A 20,952-nucleotide genomic window follows, 5' to 3' on the forward strand; every position below is an offset into this window, starting at 1 on the left:
CTTGAGGCATACCAGTGAGCGCTATGCTCCATGAACACCATAACTTACTTTTCAACTATAAAGCATTTTTAGGAAATGTCAGCAGTCTGGAATTAAAAGCTTCAGGTGAAGGGATACAACAAGTGATCCGAAGTGAGCTAAAATGTTAATCAGTTGCATTAAAAATGTATTTCCTATTTTTGCTGTGGGATTAACAATTCAAGAGCTCCTTAAAGAGAGAAAGAATGTCTGATAGTAAGTATTTTTAGCCTTTAATAAAATAATTTATTCTGTAACTTAACCAATAAAAGAGTTTAAGCCTCTCACTTCGAGTTAGGTCTGCTAGATGTGAGATCATTTTTGTAGTATTTTTCTAAATAGAAGCACTGAAAAACTGGAAAAGAGAGGTGACATTAGAGCTTGTAAAACCATCTCCTCCCTGTTTGATCTTCCCATGCTTATACTCAACGGAATGCATGCATTTATCCTCTTGTTGCTGGGAGTCCTTTTCCACTGTATCTGCTGTCCTCCAGACTGCCCAGTGGTGCTCCATGCTGTTCCTGGAACATCTGCTTCAACAAAACTGTTATGTTTCTAATGGAAATAGTAATTCTTAATGAACGTGGTATTAACCAAGATGTGAGAAGGATGTAGGTAAGGCTGTTGGAGTATGCATCATAAGCTTCCAAAATAGGAAGACATAAACCAGCCCAACCCATTCTGAGAAGATGCTGTAGATATGCCTGACTCTGCGTTAATGAAACTAATTTCTTGGGTTGCTATTTTTATTTTGGTCAGAAAAAAGGGGTGTTGGTAGGAGCTGGAGATGATTGAGCGATTGATTTTTTTCAAACGCTTTTGCAGCTAGTAGAAGCAGTTGAAAAATATTCCTGTCCTCTTATCTTCTTGTTCTCTCTGGTTTCCATCTCCAGAGTTGCATCACATCACTTGGTTTTTGTGGCAGTGGCAGAAATTGTGTTGCTGAGGAAGACATTGATATAACATCTGTATTCAATACAAAAAAAAAATTTCAGTGCCCCCAGTAGTGGATCAAAACCACTACATCCACCGGGCAGAAGGCATTGATTTATATACTGGTACTTCCAGTTAAAAAACCAAGGTACACGAGCGGTAGTGTTGTACCCAGGCTTGATCCAGCACACGCTGCTGTTGCAGGACAATCTGCCAGGATGCGGAGGTGGTATTAATAGTTGTGGGCAAGCTCAGACATGAACCACATCCCCGACTCTCAAGAGACTAATTATCGAGTATTTATCATAATTTTGCGCATTTGAGCAAAAACCGGTGTGTATTTCATCCTCCATACCTGACATTTTTCTCACTGTATTGAAATGTTGGTTTAGAAGTAACTATATGGGGTGGGGGGAGAGGTGGTCATAATTTCTTAAAGCTAACAAAAAATTGTACTCTAGTTTTGGAATTTTCTTTTAATTTTTTATTCAGTCCCAGAATTCGGACACAAACTCTTTCCCAAGCCTCCTTGAGAAAGTATGGAGTATCTTGATATTTTCTACATAAAGCTATGGTTTGACTTATGCCTTTTGAAGAGCTTCAAAATACAGAAGGGCAGGTCCCCACTGTATTAAGGCCTACAGCTCATCATCTGGGTGCCTGGTTTTTTATATATCCTATTATCAGGTGCCTGGTACCAGATTGTCCTGAAGTAGGAATTCTTGGGAAGGATCACAGAATGGTAGGGGTTGGAAGGGACCTCTGGAGATCATCTTGTCCAACCCCCCTGCTTGAGCAGGTACACCTAGAGCACAGGGCACAGGACCACATCCAGGCTTGTTTTGAATGTCTCCAGGGAAGGAGACTCCACAACCTCCCTGGGCAGCCTGTGCCACTGCTCTGTCACCCTCACAGTAAAGTAGTTTTTACTCATGTTGTGGAACTTCCTCTGTTCCAGCTTGTGCCCATTGCCCCTTGTCCTGTCATTGGGCACCACTGAAAAGAGTCCAGTCCCATTGTCCTGACACCCACCCTTTAGATATTTATAAGTACTGATAAGATCCCCCCTCAGTCTTCTCTAGGGTGAACAAACCCAGATCTCTCAGCCTTTCCTCATAAGGGAGATGCTCCAGTCTCCTGATCATCTTGGTAGCTCTCTGCTGGGCTTGTTCAAGCAGTTCCCTGTCCTTCTTAAACTGGGGGGCCCAAAACTGGACACAGTACTCCAAATGTGCTCTCATCAGGGCAGAATAGAGGGGGAGGATAACCTCCCTTGACCTGCTGGCCACACTGCTTTTTATGCACTCAGGGTACCATTGGTTGTCTTGGGCGCAAGGGCACATTGTTGGCTCAGGGTCAGCTTGCTGTCCACCAGCACTCCCAGGTCCTTCTCAACAGAGCGCTTTCCAGTAGTTCAGCCCCCAACCTGTGTGTATGGGTTGTTTCTCCCCAGGTGCAGGACCTTGCACTTGCTTTTGTTGAATTTCATGAGGTTCCCCTTGGCCCAGCTCTCCAGCCTGTCCAGGTCTTGTTGGATAGCAGCACAGCTTTCCAGCATATCAGCCACTCCTCCCAGCTTGGGTATTGTCAGTGGACTTGCTGACTCTATCCCTTCATCCAGGTCATGGGTGAATATATTGAAGAGGACTGGACCCAGCACAGACTTCTGGGAAACATCACTAGTTACAGGGCTCCAACCAGACTCTGCCTTGTTGATCACGACCCTCTGAGTTATGTTGTTGAGCCACTTCTCAATCCACCTCTCTGTTCTCTCATCTAACCCACACTTCCTTAGCTTGTCTATGAGGATGTTATGGGAAACTGTCAATAGGATAGATGAATGGATAAGTGAAAGAGCATCTTTAGCTGAAGATGAAGGGTAAAAGTGATTTATCTGCAGCACCTGGATTTGTACTAGAAGATAGAGACCCCTGACCTATGGAAGATAAGCTAGGTGGATTTTTGATTGATGTTCTTAGAAGCTCTTCTGTTAAATGACACCAAATCTGGACTGTTAACCATGACATGCACGTCTAACATGACCATAACTTGAGAAACTGAGCAGACTTTGAAGTGCTCAGTTGTCATGCTTTTAACTCAAAAGCCTTTAGGCATGGTATGGAATGTGTGTGTCACCTTGCTGAGAAGGAAGGGTTGATAAAGAAAAGAAATAGCAGGAAAAAGACTTATTTTTCAATATTATGTTTTCAGTTATCCAGAAGCAGAAGAATGAGCAGGCTGCAGTAAGGAGCAGGAATGATTGGATTGGAGAGGGGGAACAGGCTAAGCTGGTTCTGCTCCACAAGAAAACTTATCCTGTGTTGATACTTAAGACTTCTCACTTTAATTGGAATATCTTACCATGACTTTGTGAATTGCTTTGACATCTTCATGTTTACTGTAGCTGTTTAAAAGGTGATTTTTGGGTTTTCGGTTTGTTCTGGTTGGTGGCTTGGGAAGTACTTGGTCTTATCTTTCTGCATGGCCTTGGGTGAAGCCCATATTAATAGGACTGATAACCAGTAAATGAGTTTCCTAGGTGTGGCCAAAATGAGAATGATGTGGCTGGGTCATAGTTGTTTTGGAGGAAGGCAGATAGATATGGATGTGGTCTGGACAGCAGGGAAAGGAGATTTGGAGCAAGTGAGGGGAAGAAAGGGGGATGATGCTGTGGTTGAGAAGGTGGAATGAAAAGACCTTTAGAAAAATGATTGAAAGATTGACCTTAATATTACATTTTGGACTTGCAGTGGCTACATGATTGCCATTTTTCAAAGTATAGCAGGGAAATCCCACCTGGCTTATTTTTATATAGAGTATGCATAAGATGTAGGCAATTCATCTCAGCCAAATAAATGGGATCTCTGTGGCTTACAGTGAGGATGCAGGCTTTGCAAACTGTGAGCTAATCCACTTCAGAAATAGACAGAACTGGATTTACTGGATATGTGTTTTGAGTGGATCATCTTAATGTATCAGTTACTTTTTTGGAGACTAGTGAGGCCAATTTTGCAATTTTTGCAAGCTTGTGAATCAAGTCACTTGATGGGATCTGTTTACCACTTTTCAAGTGCAGAACTGCAAGAAGTAAGCAGTATGTGAATTTTAATATCTGGTAAGTTGGATTTTGATCAAACTAGAAGCTGTGCTGCATGTAGGCATTATGCTTGTCCAGATGTTCAGAAAGTGTTAGCAAGCGTTTCGTGTAACTTCAGGTCTGTTTGGTCTGATTACAGCAGTGTTACCTTCTAGAGCAAAAATGTTTTTTAGGGTAAAGAAGGATATGATTAAATAGTGCAGTTTATGCAAATTAATCTGATATACATCTTCTGTAATTTATTTTTGGAGTAGAGGAATGGGTAGATCCTAATCTTCTTGATGTTCAGTGGGATGGGTGTTAAGAGTGCCCTGTGAGGAATGGCTGTACTGAAGAGGTTGAATTATGGGGTTGGAGCAGAACCAGGTAGAAGGGAGGTAACTGCAACTGGAGACAGGTTGCTTGTAAGACTTCTCGAGGGATGGCATTAGGATACATCTGCAGTTAATGATTGTATTAAGGACCTTGGAGGATGAATGTGTAGATAAAATTTGCTGAACCAACAGAGTAAGAAATCATGGAAAACTGGGAATATTTTACAGGAGGATCTAGATGATCTTGAAGACCAAGTAGGAATAGAATGAAGCAACTGAAAAGCAGGATGTGTGTGTTTGATCACGAGAAGAGTCTGAATGACCAAGATGACAGTTGTGCAGGGGATTTATGTTTACCTGCAGTACCGGTAAGGGTTGCGTTAACACTCCCGGTCACTGCTAGAGATAACCGAGCTGGGGAAAGAATGTATTGCTTTGTTTATCAAGGATAAACTGGAATAAGTGAGGGGAGAATGATGAGGGAAATGGAAGGATGATTGCTTGAGGGGAAATTAAACAACCTTCATGAGTTTAGCTTGTCAAATACCAGGTAAATTAGGGTGGTTTTCTTCAGTACTGTAATAGACACGCATTAAGGTGAGGGTTGTGGCACTTTTTTCCCATCAGAAACTAAATCTGGAAAAAAGAAATGCTTCCTGTACTTGCAGGGATCACCCTGTGTAGTTTATCAGCATCAGAAAGTTTTTTTTTTTGTAGCCTGTTCAGGGCTGGGCTCAAATTACAGGAGATGAACAAAACCAATGCAGCTCCTGGTGCCATTGTTTTAGATGTGCTTTTCCTTAAATAGTGAGAGTGGATACAGAGGATGTTCTGTATCCGGTGTGATCTTTATAGAAAAGAGCTTTTTATAATTAGGGGCAACAATAATGCAAGAACAGACTGAAATAAATTTACATGGAAAATTAAAGGATGGTCTGTAACCATCAGAGAAGTGAATTCTGGAAGAGATTTGCAGCAGAAGTAATAAACAAAAGACGCAAACAGGTTTTGAGATGGAGCTTATTTGTTTTTTTGGCAAGGCAGACCAGTGCACAGTAACGTGCAAGAATTCAGAATACTTCCTGAACCTCTTGGGCATAATTGTCCATCTACTGGTACCAGAGATATTTTTTTAGTTGGGTTTTTTTTGATCTTTTTTTGACTTGACCACCCCAAATCCACCGAGGTAGCTAGAAACTTGAATAAAGTAAAAAATATAAACTAAGGACCTCTGAATTTTCTTGCACTTTTGTGCTTTTGTTCTCCCCCCTCTTTTTCTTCTTCTGTAGCCCTTTATTTGACCAATAAGAATTTTTAAATGAGTCATGACATATCCTGTTTACACACCACCTACACTGGAGTTATTTAAAAGCAGTTTCATTGCTGCCTTTTCTTTTTCTTCTTCTTTCCCTCTCTTTAATCAATGTTTTTTAATTTATTGGCTAAAACTTGCCAGAAGCTAGTAGGACCACATGCTGCACTGGTAGTTTCCCAGAAGCAAAGTAGCAAGCAAGACAGACAGCAGCCATATCTTTGCTATTTGTTCTTCGCCGCCGCCACCCCCCCCCCGCCATGTTCATGTTTTGATGTAGAAAATACGAGGATTGTACATTTAAAAAAAAAATCCCTTGGCCCCATAAAGCATTGCTTTCTCCCTCTCCGAAACCAAGGGTGATTAGTGCCGTCCTTAGGTACTAGTGAGGACAGATTTTGTTTTATATGGAAATTTTCCCTCTGGATTTTGTAGAAGCAAAGGGATGGAGGATGTTATGATGGAAGCTTGTTGAGGGAATGGAGCTCCAGGCAGGGATCGCTGGGAGCACATACAAAGAGATGAGTGGCAGGATAGGAACAAGAGCCTGCACCCTGAGGTCAAAACAGAGTAGTCAGGATGAGTAGGAGGAGAGGTTAGGGAGGGAAGAAAAGCTAGAGTACAGCTCCATGGTCTGCTTAAATCAGTGTGTGATCTGCTGCCACGCAAGGTGACAATCCTGCCTCTCCTCCTTTACCACCCATGCTTGCTTGCCTGGCCCTGGTGATTCTGCAGCCCCTGGGGGACTGAGACCAGCTTGGGGGAAGAGCGTAATGAGCATGGGTACAAATGGGGGGACAAGACATGGGTGAGAGCAAGAAGGAGGGGACAACTGGAGAAAAAGGCAGAGTCTGTCCCAGGTAGGCTGGAAGCTGAGGCTGGAAGCTGGTGTCTTCTGGCACCAAAAGGAAGGCTCATGCTCCCCTGTTCTTCTTCCCTGTGGGCACCAGTGATTCTGCCAAGGGCAACCAGGAGGGTATCAAAAGTGACTGCAGAGCTCTGGGGGTGATGGGCAGGCACATGGGTCCCAAGTGGTGGTCTGCTCAATACTGCCAATGAGGGGAAAAGGTGTGAGGAGGAGATGCCCCTCTGAAGTGTCTAATTCTAATGCATGCAGCACGAGAATAAACATGAGGTACTGGAGATCTGTTGCAGGACTCTGATCTTATTGATGTTACAGACGTGTGGTGGGATGGCTCACATGACTGGAGTGTTGTGTTGGAGGGACACAGGCTTTTTAGGATAGACGGGCCAGGAAGGTGAGGAAGTGGAATAGTCCTTTATGTGAAGCAGCAGCTGGAGTACCTGGAGCTCTGCCTGGGGATGGATGAGGAGCCTATGGGTCAGGTTTAAAGAGCTGACCAGTGTGGATGTCAGGTATAGGCCACCTGACCAGGAAGAACAAGTGAATGAGGCCTTCTACAGATGGCTAGAAATGGCCTCACATTCACAGCCCCCAGTCCTCATGGGGGACTTCAGCCACCTTGATATATGCTAGTGGTACAACCCAGCAGGGTGCAAACAGTGCAGGAGGTTCCTAGACAGCATTGATAACAATTTCTTGACCCAAGAGATAGGGGAGCAAATGAGGAGAGGTACTCTGCTGGATCTTATACTCACCAACAAGGAAGGGCTTGTTAGGGATATGAAGGTCGAACACAGTAACCATGAGATAGTAGAGTTCAGGGTCCTGAGGACAAAAATCAAGATTACAACACTGTACTTCAGGAGAGTAGACTTTGGTCTCTCTAGGGGTCTGCTTCAAACAGTCTTATGGGATAAGGCCTTGGAGGGATGAGAGGTGCTCATGAGCAGTCCATCCCAACAAACAGCAAGTCATGTAAAAACACCACAATGCGTGCATGGATGAACAAGGATCTCTTGGCAAAGCTCAGACTTAAAAAGGGGGTGTACAGAAGGTGGAAGCAGGGAAAAGTAACCTGGGAGGAAAGTGGAGACACTATCTGAGTATGCAGCAATGATGTAGGAAAGCCAAAGCCTACCTGGAATCTAATCTGGTGGGGATGTCAAAGGCAACAAGAGGGGCTTTTGTAAGTAGATAAGTAGCAAAAGGACAACTAGGGGAAATGTGGCTGAATAGGGTGGGGACCTGCTGGCACAGGACATGGAAGAGGCTTGAGGTACTGAATGCCTCCTTCACCTCAGTCTTTACTAGCAGGATCAGCCTTTGGGAATATAAGGACCTGGAGACTGGTCAAGGAATACTTAAACTGGACATATGCTAGTCCATGGACCCTGATGGGATGTACTCATGAGCGCTGAGGGAGCTGGCGGATATCATTGCGAAGCTGCTCATGATAATCTTTGAACAATTATGGTGATTAGGAGAGGTGCCTGAAGACTGGAGGAAAGCAAATATCACTCCTATCTTTGAAAAGTGGCAAGAAGAGGGATCCAAGAAGGTACAGACTGATCAGTCTCACCTCAGTCCCTGGGGAGGTGATGGATCAATTAATCCTGGGAACCATTTCCAGGCACTTGGAAGGATGTGAAGATAATCAGGATAGATTACCAAGGGGAGGTCATGCTTGATTGAGCCAGTAACCCACTATGCTGAAAGTATTGCCCTGGGAGATGAGGGGAGAGCAGTGGATATTGTCTACCTTGACTTCATTAAGGCTTTTGATGCTATTTTCCATAGGATCCTCATAGAGAAGCTGATGAAGTATGGGCTGGATGAGCAGGCAGTGAGGTGGATTGAAAACTGGGTGAATGGTCAGGCTCAGAGGGTGGTGATCAGTGGTGCGAAGTCTAGTTGGCGGCCGGTAACTAGTGGTGTACCCCAGGGGTCAGTACTAAGTGCAGTCCTGTTCAACATCTTCATTAATGATCTCAATGATGGGGTAGAGCATACCCTCAGTGAGTTTGCAGATGACACAAAACTGGAAGGAGTGGCTGGTAAAACAGAGGGTCATGCTGACATCCAGAGGGACCTTGGCAGACTGGAGAAACGGGCCAACAGGAGCCTCATGATGTTCAACAAGAAGTGCAATGTCCTGCCCCTCAGGAGGAACAACTCCATGCAGCAATATATGCTGGGGGCCACCCTGCTGGGAGGCAGTGCTGCAGAAAAGGCCCTGGGGGTCCTGGTGGTGTTGTGGTTCAGCCTCAGTTGGCAACTAAACACCACTCAGCCGCTCGCTCACTCCCCCACCCCTGTGGGATAGGGAAGAGAATCGGAAGAGAAAAAGAACTTGTGGGTTGAGATAAGCACAGTTCAATAATTACCATAAAATAATAATTATAATAATGATTATGATAATAATGACAGTAATGATAATATAATAAAATGGAAAAGGAAAACAAAAAGAAAAAAAACCCACAGAAACACAAACGATACAGCCACTCGCCACCTGCCGACCAATGCTGCCCCTCCCTGAGCTGCGATTGCTGCCTCCCTCCCCTGGCCAGCTCCTCCCCGGTAACACACTGGGCATGATGTTACATGATATGGAATATCCCTTTGGTCAGTTTGAATCCGCTCTCTTAGCTGTGCCCCCTCCCCTCCCGGCTTCTTGTGCACCCGGCAGAGCATGGGAAGCTGGAAAAGTCTTTGACTAGTACAAGCACTACCCAGCAACAGCCAAAACATCTGTATGTTATCTCAACATTTTTTTCATGCTGAGTTCAAAGCACAGCACTATGCCAGCTAGAGTGAAGAAAATTAACTCTATCCCAGCTAAAACTGTGGCAGTATCCACCCCTTATTCCATATAATTTACATCATCCTCAGGTCCCATACTGTCCAATAGAATTTCGATAATCCCTACCTGCCTTCTCATCCTTTAACAGAATGTACAGATTTCATTTATCATTCCTCTAGTCTATGGACCACCCCTGTAAAATGTCTGTGAAATGTCCACTGAGTTCATTTAGTCCATGACTTTGGGTTCCATCTATTGTAAGAGTCTTTCAGAGAGGTGCTGTGTATGGTGTTGGATTGTTGCATGCTGAAGTCAGTCCTTGTTCCATCACCGCTGCACTGTTAGTCCTTGTTCTATCACTGCTGCACTTTACTTGGTTCAATTGAAAGTTCACTTTTAAATTATTATTAGTTTGGGAGATTCCCACCATGATACCATTGATATGGCATATAGCAACCATAGTAGTGATGACATAAAACATTATACAGCAATTAACAGCATATTATTCAGTTCATTGGCTGTTTTCACGCAAAATCAAATCCCCTTAAGGTACACACGGGACTCCTCCATCCTCCCGCATCACCACCAAGTGCACCCAGGTCCTCGAGCAAATGCAATCCCATGAATGGGTTTGCCTTTGCCTGAGGCAGGAAGAACCCAGACTGTTTTGCCCAGGATACTTTTTGTGTGCACTACAGGGACTTTATTCCCTGCCACAGTACGTAAGGGTTCTGACTGGGCAGGGCCAGCTCGCTTGACAGATCCCCTCGTGTTGACTAACTATGTGGCCTTTGCTAAATGTGTATCCCAGTGTTTAAATGTACCACCCCACATTGCTCTCAGTGTAGTCTTTAATAGTCCATTGTATCTTTTGATTTTCCCAGAGGCTGGTGCGTGATAGGGGATGTGATACACCCACTCAATGCTGTGCTTTTTGGCCCAGGTGTCTATGAGGTTATTTCGGAAATGAGTCCCGTTGTCTGACCCCATTCTCTCTAGGGTGCCATGTCACCACAGGGCTTGTTTTTTGAGACCCAGGATAGTGTTCCGGGCAGCGGCGTGGGGGACAGGATATGTTTCCAGCCAGCCAGTGGTTGCTTTCACCATTGTAAGCACATGGCACTTGCCTTGGCGGGTCTGTGGGAGTGTGATATAGTCAATCTGCCAGGCCTCCCCATATTTATATTTCAGTCATCGTCCCCCATACCACAGAGGCTTTACCCGCTTCGCTTGCTTGATTGCAGCGCATGTTTCACACTCGTGGATAGCCTGTGTGATAACATCCATGGTCAAGCCCACCCCTCGATCACGAGCCCACCTGTATGTTGCATCTCTCCCTTGATGGCCTGAGGTGTCATGGGCCCACCGAGCTAGAAATAGTTCACCCTTATGCTGCCAGTCCAGATCCACCTCAGCCACTTCAGTCTTGGCAGCCTGATCTACCTGCTGGTTGTTCCGATGTTCTTCAGTGGCCCGAGTCTTGGGGTCATGAGCATCCACATGACGTACCTTTACAACCAGATTCTCTACCCGGGCAGCAATATCTTGCCACAGTGTGGCAGCCCAGATGGGTTTGCCTCTGCGCTGCCAGTTGTTTTGCTTCCATTGCTGTAACCAGCCCCACAAGGCATTTGCCACCATCCAGGAGTCACTATAAAGGTAGAGCACTGGCCACTTTTCCCATTCAGTGATGTCTAAGGCCAGCTGGATGGCCTTTACCTCTGCAAACTGGCTTGATTCACCTTCTCCTTCAGCAGTTTCTGCTACTTGTCGTGTAGGACTCCACACAGTAGCCTTCCATCTCCGGTGCTTTCCCACAAGACAACAGGACCCATCAGTGAACAGGGTGTATTGCTTCTCATTTTCTGGCAGTTTGGTATACAGTGGGGCTTCTTCAGCACGTGTCACCTCCTCCTCTGGTGATATTCCATAGTCTTTGCCTTTTGGCCAGTCCATAATCACTTCCAAGATTCCTGGGCGACTGGGGTTTCCTACTCGAGCCTGCTGGGTGATCGGTGCAACCCATTTACTCCCATGTAGCATCAGTTGCATGGTGTGTAGAGGGGACGTTTCCTTTGAACATCCAGCTCAGCACTGGCAGTCGGGGTGCCAGGAGCAACTGAGCTTCAGTACCAACCACTTCTGAAGCCGCTCAAACCCCTTCATGTATCCCCGACTCCAAAACTCTAGGGGTCGACCTCGGGTCTCCCCTGGCGCTTTCTGCCAGGAGCTCCAGGTAGGGCCATTCTCCCCGGCTGCAGTGTAGAGCACATTCTTTACATCTTGTCCTGCCTGGACTGGCCCAAGAGCTACTGCATGAACTATCTCCTGTTTAATCTGTTCAAAGGCTTGTTGTTGCTCAGGGCCCCGTTTGAAATCATTCTTCTGGGTCACTTGACAGAGAGGGCTTATGATCAGACCGTAATGTGGAATATGCATTCTCCAAAAACCCACAATGCCCAAGAAAGCTTGTGTTTCCTTTTTGCTAGTTGGTGGAGACATGGCTGCTATTTTGTAGATCACATCCATGGGGATCTGATGATGACCATCTTGCCATTTGATTCCTAAGAACTGGATCTCTTGTGCGGGTCCCTTTACTTTGTTTTATGGCAAAACCGGCCTTCATAAGGATTTGGACTGTTTTCTTCCCTTTCTCAAAAACTGCTGCTTCTGTATTGCCCCACACGATGCTGTCAGCAATGTATTGTAGGTGTTCGGGATCTCAACTTTTCTTTCATGCTAAGTTCAAAGCACAGCACTATGCCAGCTAGAGTGAAGAAAATTAACTCTATCCCAGCTAAAACCATGACAGGTGGATACCAAGTTGACCGGGAGCCAGCAATGTGGCCATGCTGCAAAGAAGGCACATGGTGTCCTGGCTGCATTAGGAGTGTTGCCAGTAGATGTGGGGAGGTGATCCTTCCCCTCTGTTCAGCACTGGTGAGGCCACAGCTGGAGTGCTGTGTCCAGCGCTGGGCTCCCCAGTACAAGAGAGACATGGACATACTGGAGGGAGTCCAGCAAAGGGACACCAAGATGATGAAGCAGCTGGACCACCTCATATGTTAAGAGTGGCTGAGCGAGCTGGGACTGTTCATCCTGGAGAAGAGAAGGTCTGGGGAGGATCTCATCAATGCATATAAATACCTGAAGGGAGGGTGCAAAGAGGATGGAGCCAGGCTCTTCTCAGAGGTGTCCAGTGCCAGGACCAGAGGCAACAGTCACGAACTGAAACACATGAGGTTCCCTTTGAACATTGGGAAACACTTTTTGACTGTGATGGCGACCGAGCACTGGCACAAGGTGCCCAGGGAGGTTGTGGAGTCTCCATCCTTGGAGGTATTCAAAAGCCATCTGGACATGTTCCTGGGCAACTGGCTCTAGGTGGCCCTATCTGAGCAGAGGTTGGACCAGATGACTTCCGAAGGTTCCTTCCAACCTGTGATTCTGTGATTCTGGGACTGTCCCTTGGGTGGCAGGCACTCATTCATTTGGCATAAACCAGTTATGAAATCCCAGGAAACAAGAAGCCACTGGTAGTGATGGGGCCTGAGAGAGGCTGTTGGAAGCAAGGAGTGGAGGAGTTTACTCTATGTCTTCTTTCTGGAGCAAGAGCTGAAATCTTTGAGTTGGGATCAGCAAATAAACCGTTGGTCAAGTAGGAAGAGAATCGGTGAAAACCCAAAGTGATTGGTGAAGATCATAGCAAAACTGGTATTTGAAGAGCTGTGGGACTGTCTTTGATGGGATACAAGGCACAAAGAAGTACAAGATCAGAAGGAAGAAGCCGAGTTGAGAGGCTGCGAGATGGGCATTGCAATTGACAGATGGATAGCAATAAGCCCTGCGGGGTAGAGGGAAGAGCAGAGGGTTTAATATTGCCATTTAATTTATTGCCAGCCAAATCAGAGTAGGATAATGAGAAATAAAAACCAAATCTTAAAACACCGCCCCCTCACTACCCCTCCCTTCTTCCCAGGCTCAGCTTCACTCCTGCATTCTCCACCTCCTCCCCCTAAGAAGTGCAGGAGGTCGGGGAATGGGGTTTGTGGTCAGTTCATCACACATTGTCCTGCTGCTTCTTCCTCCTCACGCTCTTTCCCAGCTCCAGCATGGGGTTGGCTCCACCCACAGGAGACAGTCCTCCACCAATTTCTCCAACATGGGTCCTTCCCACAGGCTGCAGTTCTTCACAGAGTGCTCCAACGCGGTCTCCTTTCCATGAGGTGCAGTCTTTCAGGAATAGACTGCTTCAGCATGGGTACCCATGGGGTCACAAGTCCTGCCAGAAGACCTGTTGCAGTATGGGCTCCTCTTAATGGGCTGCAGCTCCTGCCAGGAGCCTGCTCCAGTGTGGGTTCTCCATGGGCTGCAGCTTCCTTCAGGGGACATCCACCACCTCCAGCATGGGGTCCTCCACAAGCTGCCGGGTGGACATCTGCTCCATCACCATTAACCTCCATGTGCTGCAGGGGCACAGCCTGCCTCACCATGGTCTTCACTGTGGGCTGCAGGTGAACCTCTGCTCTGGTGCTGGGAGCACCTCCTCCCTCTCCTTCTTCATCAACCTTTGTGTCTGTAGGGCTGTCTCTCTCACATATTCTCACTCTTCTCTCCCAGCTGCCTCACAGCATTTTTTCCCCTTTGTTAAATATTGTGCTGGTTTTGGCTGAGAAGGGGTTAATTCTCTTCACTGTGGTGGTCGGGTACCTTTCCAGCTTCCCGCGCTCTGGCTGGGAGGGGCGGGGCCATGGTGGGGGCAGCTGACCCCAACTGGCCAATGGCATGTTCAATCTATACCATGTGACACCATGACCAGTATATTAAGGGGGGCAGTTGTGACTCAGGGAGGCGCGGTGGCGGGTCGGTGGGCGGTGAGTGGCTGCGTCACGTGCGGTTTGTTTCGGTGGTTCATTCCCCTTCCCTCTCCTCCCCCATCCCCCCCCCCAGGTTTTGCACCTCTTGTTGTTTTCTTTTCCATTGCATTTTTGTTGTTGTTTTTTAAATTTTATTTTAATTATTAAACTGTTCTTATCTCAACCCACGAGCGTTACCCTTCTGATTCTCTCCCCCATCCCACTGGTGGGGGAGTGAGCGAGCAACTGTGTGGGGCTGAGTTGTCGGCTAAACCATGACAAATATGTTACCTAGAGGCACTACCAGCATTGCTGATGGGCTCAGCTTTGGCCAACAACAGGTCTATCTTGGAGCTGGTTCTGTCTGACATGGGGACAGCTTCTGTGTCTTCTCACAGAGGCCACCCCTGCAGCCCCCCACTACCAAAACCTTGCCACGTAAACCCAGTACAGTGGGTCAGAAGAAAAGATGTGGAAACTGAAATTCTTGAAATTACAGCTGAAATCATAAACAGAAAAGAGGTGCAGACTGAGGAAATTCAGAATTAAGCTTATTTGGTGCATCATTGTCCAAGATGTGTGATATGAGTGTTTTTTTCCATTGCAATTCCATTCTGTTTCCTAAAACTGTCAAGTTTCTAGGTGTACACTGACGTTTTAGCTAGGGATTTCTCCACATACACAGAAATGTATTTTGTCTTTATTGAACAACCTCAATTTCCAGGGAATAAGGTTTTAGTTGAATGCTTTATTTTATTGAGGCTTAAGCACCCTGGCATCTTGGGATGATTTAGATGTGTGTGTAGGAGTTGGTCTTGGTGAAGGTCTGAGGAGGATGCTAGGTTTGGGAGTGTTGGGCAGTGAGTGAGGTGCAGGAATACAAATGAGAGTGAGCAAGGTTTACTGGAGGAGGTGGGATGCAGTGATGAGGCTGAGGATGAATAGATGTGACAGAGAGTAAGCTGGAGGTAGCAGAAGAGAGAATGGATGGGAGAAGTTTTCCATTGAAGGGTATCTTGTGGTCAGGTCCTTTAGGCTGAAGGCCAAACAGACTCCCTCAGTGGCATTGGCTCTTAAAATAGGCAGTTGTAACCAAGGAAATGAAAATATCTTTACTGTGCTTGGGTATGATAATGTAAGAGTCTGTAGGTGTTAATTAGGATTAAACATCTACATTAAGACTGGACTTGACACGTATGCTGTCACTGAAACTTGAATGCACTGGTTTTAGGGTATCAGTTTGTTTCTAGATTTTTGTTCTTAAAATTAATAATCTGGAGTTTCTGTTTTAGGGGTTTTTTTGTCTACAATTTGAAAGTGCTAATGCAATGATGCCTATTGATTTAAGGAGAGCCTGGGGAGTAGTATAGTTTAGTTATCATGATGACAGGAAAATAAATTTTCTGCTCGCCACTTCTGCTGAACGTTGGTAAAATTTTCTGTAGCAGCATTGTAAACAGGATTGTTGAAATAAACAAAATAAAAAATAATCCTCCAAGCATTTGGATCTTGACTTTAGCGTGGCCCAGCAAACAGTGGTACTGGTGGGAGTTGGGGGAGGGGAGCATGAAGTTGCAGAGATGAAGATGTTGAGACCAGCCGTGCTGCCAGAGCCAGCACATCACACTGGTACACACTGGAGCATCTACACTGAAGGATGCAGGTTGCTGGCATTTATCCCAGTAAGGCAGTAAGTGAAAGCTAATGCAAAGTTAAAGGTTAACTTTAAGTAGTAATTCACCACTATTTTTTTTTATAGCAGAAGCACCCTGCTAATCTCTAACTGCCTGTGATCCCTCAGCTGCCAGAAATATCGGCTGCCCCGGCAGTCTGCCTAAAGTAGAAAAATTAAAGCTTGCAAAAGGCTGGATTTGGGAAGAACTGGGGCTTTGGGGCACCACTGGTAGGGAATTTTTGGTTTGAATATGTAAAGGACAAGCACTTTTAAAAACATTTACATTCTAAAAATATAATTTCTGTTCACCTCTAACTGTTTCACTTTGAGTCCTTAGAATTTTTTTTTAATTTAGAGATCATTAGGCTTATGAACCTTTCCCTCTGTTTCATAGCCCTGATCCCATCCCTTAAGGTCAGTGCAATCCTATGTTTTTAGCTGAAGCTACATGATGATCATATCAAGGAGGACCCTTGTAATCTGGGGCCATCTCTTAAATAGTCGTGAGTTTAATCAACATCACTTAACTCTCAGCAAAGAGGCTCTAAAACCAATGTAAAGTTTCTTTGCTTGTGCTGAAGCCACTTCCCTTTCCACTTGTGCTTTGGGAGTGAGTGAAAGCAGAGTTTTGTGCCCTGAGTTCATCTTTCAGTGGTGCATTGATGGGGATCGTGCCCTTGCTGCTCACAGGCTTTATCTGGGCGAGAAAACTGGCTGCAGGAATTTTGGTGGGACACCTGTGTGAGAAGATGGAGCTTGCTCTGAATCTCTGACCTGGGGTGCTTTGCACCACCCATGGTTAGAAGAAAACATGCTTACAAATGGATCAAATCTGATGCTGAGTTGTGTAGTCAGTCCTTTCAATGAAAGAGAAAGGCTAACAGCACTGCCTCCACGCAGGCACTTTCCAGAGCAAAACTGTGTGTTAACTATAAATATCCTGATTTGCAAACTCCTCTGTGGCCACAGGTTTGGGTTTAATAGACGAACTTTTTTGGAGCGGTATGTTTTTTCAACCTTCACTCTACTTTAGTGAGTACTTTATTTTTTTCCCCCCTTCTGAAGAAGCTAATAATTAAAAATGGGAATAAAATCAAGCGTTCTGAAACGGCTGAGCTTCTGAGCATTTTTGTGTGTGTGCGTGCGTGTGTGAATGTGACTTCTGGAAGAAAAGCCCAAATGAAATGTGGCAGGCAAACTGGAATTAAAGAAAACTTGTAATAAATAACTCTTGATTCAAGTGTAGGTTATGGGAGTATATGAACAACACAGACATTACACAACTCAGATTCATATCCTGGTAACATGCTTTAGAAATAACTGACTAATGAATGTCTCAAATTGCTGCCAGACTTCTTTGAAAAGTCATGGAAAACTAGGAGAGAGATAAAAATGTGACATCTGGAACCAAGTTACAATTTCTCATACAAAGCAGAATAGTTGCAAAAGAAAAAGCCACTCTGTATCCAAGATGAAGCCTTCGCTGGGGGAGCCCACATGCAGTTGCCCTTTTGCTCCTGATAAACGCAGCAGCTCCTGGTGTAAAATGGATGAGCAGACCCTCCTCAACACTGGGCAGAATTTCTGGCCATCTGTTAAAAAAGGAGGAGCATGAACATAAAGATGCTGGTTATAATTATTTTCATCCACTGAACCTGTTCTACTCTACTGCATTCCTCGGTTGATTCAATAGACAAACATAACCTGCCAATTTATCACCCAGTTGCTCAGTCCTGCAGTTCTTCGTGATCAGCCCATATCTGTAACATACTGAGTTACTGGGCTATGTTCATCAATCTTTGCCATTTTACTGCTCATTTGTCTTTCACAGATACTTTGAGAGTATTTTGAAGAGCCCAAATCCCAGCAGAACATCCTGGGACCTTCCTCCATCAAAGAACTGTTTATTCCTTTCTTCTACGTATTTATCCATGCAAAAACCCTCCCTCTCTTATGCCACAGCAGCTTACTTTCCTTAAAAACCTTTAGTGAGGGGTGTTGCAAAACCATTTTGGAAATCCAGGTAGCCTGAGCCATCTGCAGGTCAGATCTTCCTTACCGATATGGTTGTTGACTCCTGTGGAGAACTCAAATGGGTTCATGAAGCAGGAAGGGAGAAACTGCATTGACTTTTCCCAAGTACTGAAGTATTGCTGGTTAAAGATAACAGTTGTCCTTATTCTTACTGATTTATCCTGGTGATTCATCACTCTTCATTTTGTCTGTTTACTCCCTAACTTCTTGTCTCTTCCACAAGACGATCTGAACTCAGAGGCTAGGGCTGGGGTTTTTTGTGCCCTCCCTGCAGAGCATGGTGTCAGCGTGGGAACCCTTCCAGCTTCTTCCCTAGCATCTGCAGATGCAATAAATTCATTTAGCCTTATCCTCACCGAGTCTTGCTTTTTATTCCCATATTGTGTACGCACTGTCTGGCAGGCTTCCTGTTCCTGCAGAGCCTGAAGGTAACCACTAGTTTTGATGCCTCTTGCTAGCTGTCCCCCAAATTTTTCTGCCCTGCATTAGCATATTTTTGGTCCCTGCTGAGCCTTTCACATAATGAGGGAGGTGATGGGAGCTCACTGCTCCTCTGCCATAGCCTGCACATCCCCAGGCAACAGTGCCCAGGCACGGAGCCCATTAAATATCAGGCAATTTTGGCATATTTGGGATCGGCACAGGCACACACAGCAGTGAAAATTCATGTTTTTAATGTGTGCCAATTGCCAGGGTGCCTTTGGGGGCAGTGGGTATGGCATACTGGGGAGGAAGAGATGAGCCCCAAACAGTCTTTTTGCAGACTTAAAATAAAAACTAAATTGGCTTTGACAAGGCAGGATCTGGAGAGAAAGCGTTTCTTGCTAAGCTACAAGGACAAAGGTGCTTTCAACTGAGTTGTGCCAAGTCTGCCTTAAATATTAAGCGAGATCAAAGCAAGAGGAGTCCTGTTTTAACAATGCCAAGAAGCTGAATTTCCCATTGGAAATTGAAATCCAGTTAGAAAAAAAAATGCCGTAAAACACAATAAAACTGTTCTAAACATTAATTTCTTCTTGTAGCTCTTATTTGGAGATTTGAGAGAACTTTGGAGAATTTAAGGTCCCGCTCAGCTGCTCACAGAGTGGTCCTGGGGGCTTTTCTATTTCCCATTTTCCCATTCCCGTTTATATTTCATGGCTCAGACCATGGCTCAGTAGTGCTATTTTTCTTTGCTGAAATGAGGAGGCTTATTTGGTATTTCGGGAAGTGCTGAAATGCTCCTGAGTTTATTTAAATTGCATTTGGGTGCATGCGTGGGGGTCCTACAATACAGTTTCTTCCACCCATTTCTGTCTTTCCTAGGGAAACCTTTTCTCCTCTAAAGTTGCAACATGTCTCAGATCATGTGTGTGAGGCTTTTGATGTGTTTTGGCAATTTCTGCAGTTTCCTTTTAGAGCCTAATTCCCCCCCATGAACCTTTTCAGGTTTGTCATAGCTTTGCATTTTATTATACATGATGCTTTCTATTACTTCCAGTGTTTTTGACAGTTACTTGATGGACATTACACAGTGGAACATCACAGAGATGCTGCATGAAATAGCAATGATATAGAAAATGGAGTTGGCCCTTAATTTTATTTTACTTTTTTTGTTAGATTTAGAGGCTTCTGTCCTGGGTTTCTACCCTGGTTGCCAGCAGTGACATCTGCAGGACTTGGTTTGGTCCATCTGTGTGGGCACATGCTATGTTAAAAGGTTTGTTTGATCATGCAGACGTACCCTCTGGCACAACTTCTCACCACCTCTGATCTAATGAGCCTCATAACCTTCTTTAACTGTAGCGGAAGAAATTAGGTAGTTAAATTACCTGATTTGATAGTCCATCATTACCTGCATGCTGTAGTTAATTCTTAAGCTAGAGTTAGGAGCAGAGGAGTAATTTTGTATGGGTTTTTTAATGACAGAAGAGATTTTGAGCTCCTAGAGGGCTCAAGGCCAGAGGGCTGGTATCTGCTCAGCTCTACTCCTGCCTAGGATCAAGTAACATGCATCCTGCAGGGGATGAGCCCCTCCTGGGCTTTGAAGCAATACGGAAGAGTTGAGATGCCTGTGAAAGGGAGCAGAGGTTTGACAGGTGTTGAAACTGGGATGATAGGTCCGCATAAAAAACTTTACAAGTCTAGTAAATGATGCTGCTTCTGCAAAGCTGTATTGCTAGTCAGTTAGGCCCTTCTAAGGGTAGGGAAGAAAATGGATTTCATAAAGGGTGCAGAAACAGGGAGAGAAAGAGTCTTTGCATCATTTCTAATTATCAAGAAGTTTCTGCAAGAGTATCATAGCACATGTGGTTTGTGGTTTTTGAAAGTTCAGATTTCATCTGGTCCAAAGAAATTTTGCAAGAGACACAACTGTGGGTTTGGTGGGGAAGGACTGCACTGCGTTCAGCAGTAGGGGTTTCGAGTCGGGGTATAATGAAGTTTTCCTGCTTTTTTGGGGTGATTTTGGTGGGGGACAGGGTCTTGTTGAGAAACATGCTTTCCTTCTCAAGTGCCTTAATGCTGAAATGAGAGCAGTGACCAGGCAGAATATCTTCAGAGTTAACAGGTAAAAGGGTTTTTTTTTCCTTTTTTTTGGGGAAAAAAAGAAAATAAACCACAGAGGACATGGTTTAAGAACGGATACTGTCATTGGGAATGGCTAATTTTGGAAGTTGTTAGGGTTGCTGTGGAAAAAGATGATAAGGATGCTAGCCAAAGAGCTTTGTAGAGTTAATGCTAATACTAGAGGAATGTGCTGGAGCTTCCTCTAAACCTGAAAGTTGTCTAGGGTGAATTAGGGGATGGAAAAAGCAAATAGAGAATAACTAACTAATGTAACCTTTCTTCCATCAGACGTGTCAAGTGTGTCAGATGATGCTGCCCAACCAGTGCAGTTACTGCGCTCACCAGAGGATCCACGCTCACAAGTCCCCGTACTGCTGCCCGGAGTGCGGAGCTGTCTGCCGCTCTGCCTATTTCCAAACTCACGTCAAGGAGAACTGCCTGCATTACTCCCGCAAAGTCGGATTCAGGTTTGTGAGGCTCCAGTGGCTCTGTGCCAAGATG

General features: G+C 45.1%; 1 protein-coding gene across 4 annotated transcripts in view; it reads left to right on the plus strand.

Moving 5' to 3' along the window:
* Positions 1–20,952, plus strand: part of ZNF592 (zinc finger protein 592) — a 45,063-nt gene that overhangs the window by 7,772 nt on the left and 16,339 nt on the right. For all 4 annotated transcript variants that reach the window (XR_012661602.1, XM_075099718.1, XM_075099719.1 and 1 more), the window contains exon 4: positions 20,740–20,918. Coding sequence is in view for 3 of the 4 variants with exons in the window: in XM_075099718.1 (XP_074955819.1) it covers positions 20,740–20,918 (179 nt within the window). In the remaining variant the exon portion in view is untranslated. The remainder of the gene's footprint in view (positions 1–20,739; positions 20,919–20,952) is intronic.

This window comes from Phalacrocorax aristotelis, chromosome 7 (genome assembly GCF_949628215.1).
Source record: "Phalacrocorax aristotelis chromosome 7, bGulAri2.1, whole genome shotgun sequence".
Lineage (NCBI taxonomy): Eukaryota > Metazoa > Chordata > Aves > Suliformes > Phalacrocoracidae > Phalacrocorax > Phalacrocorax aristotelis.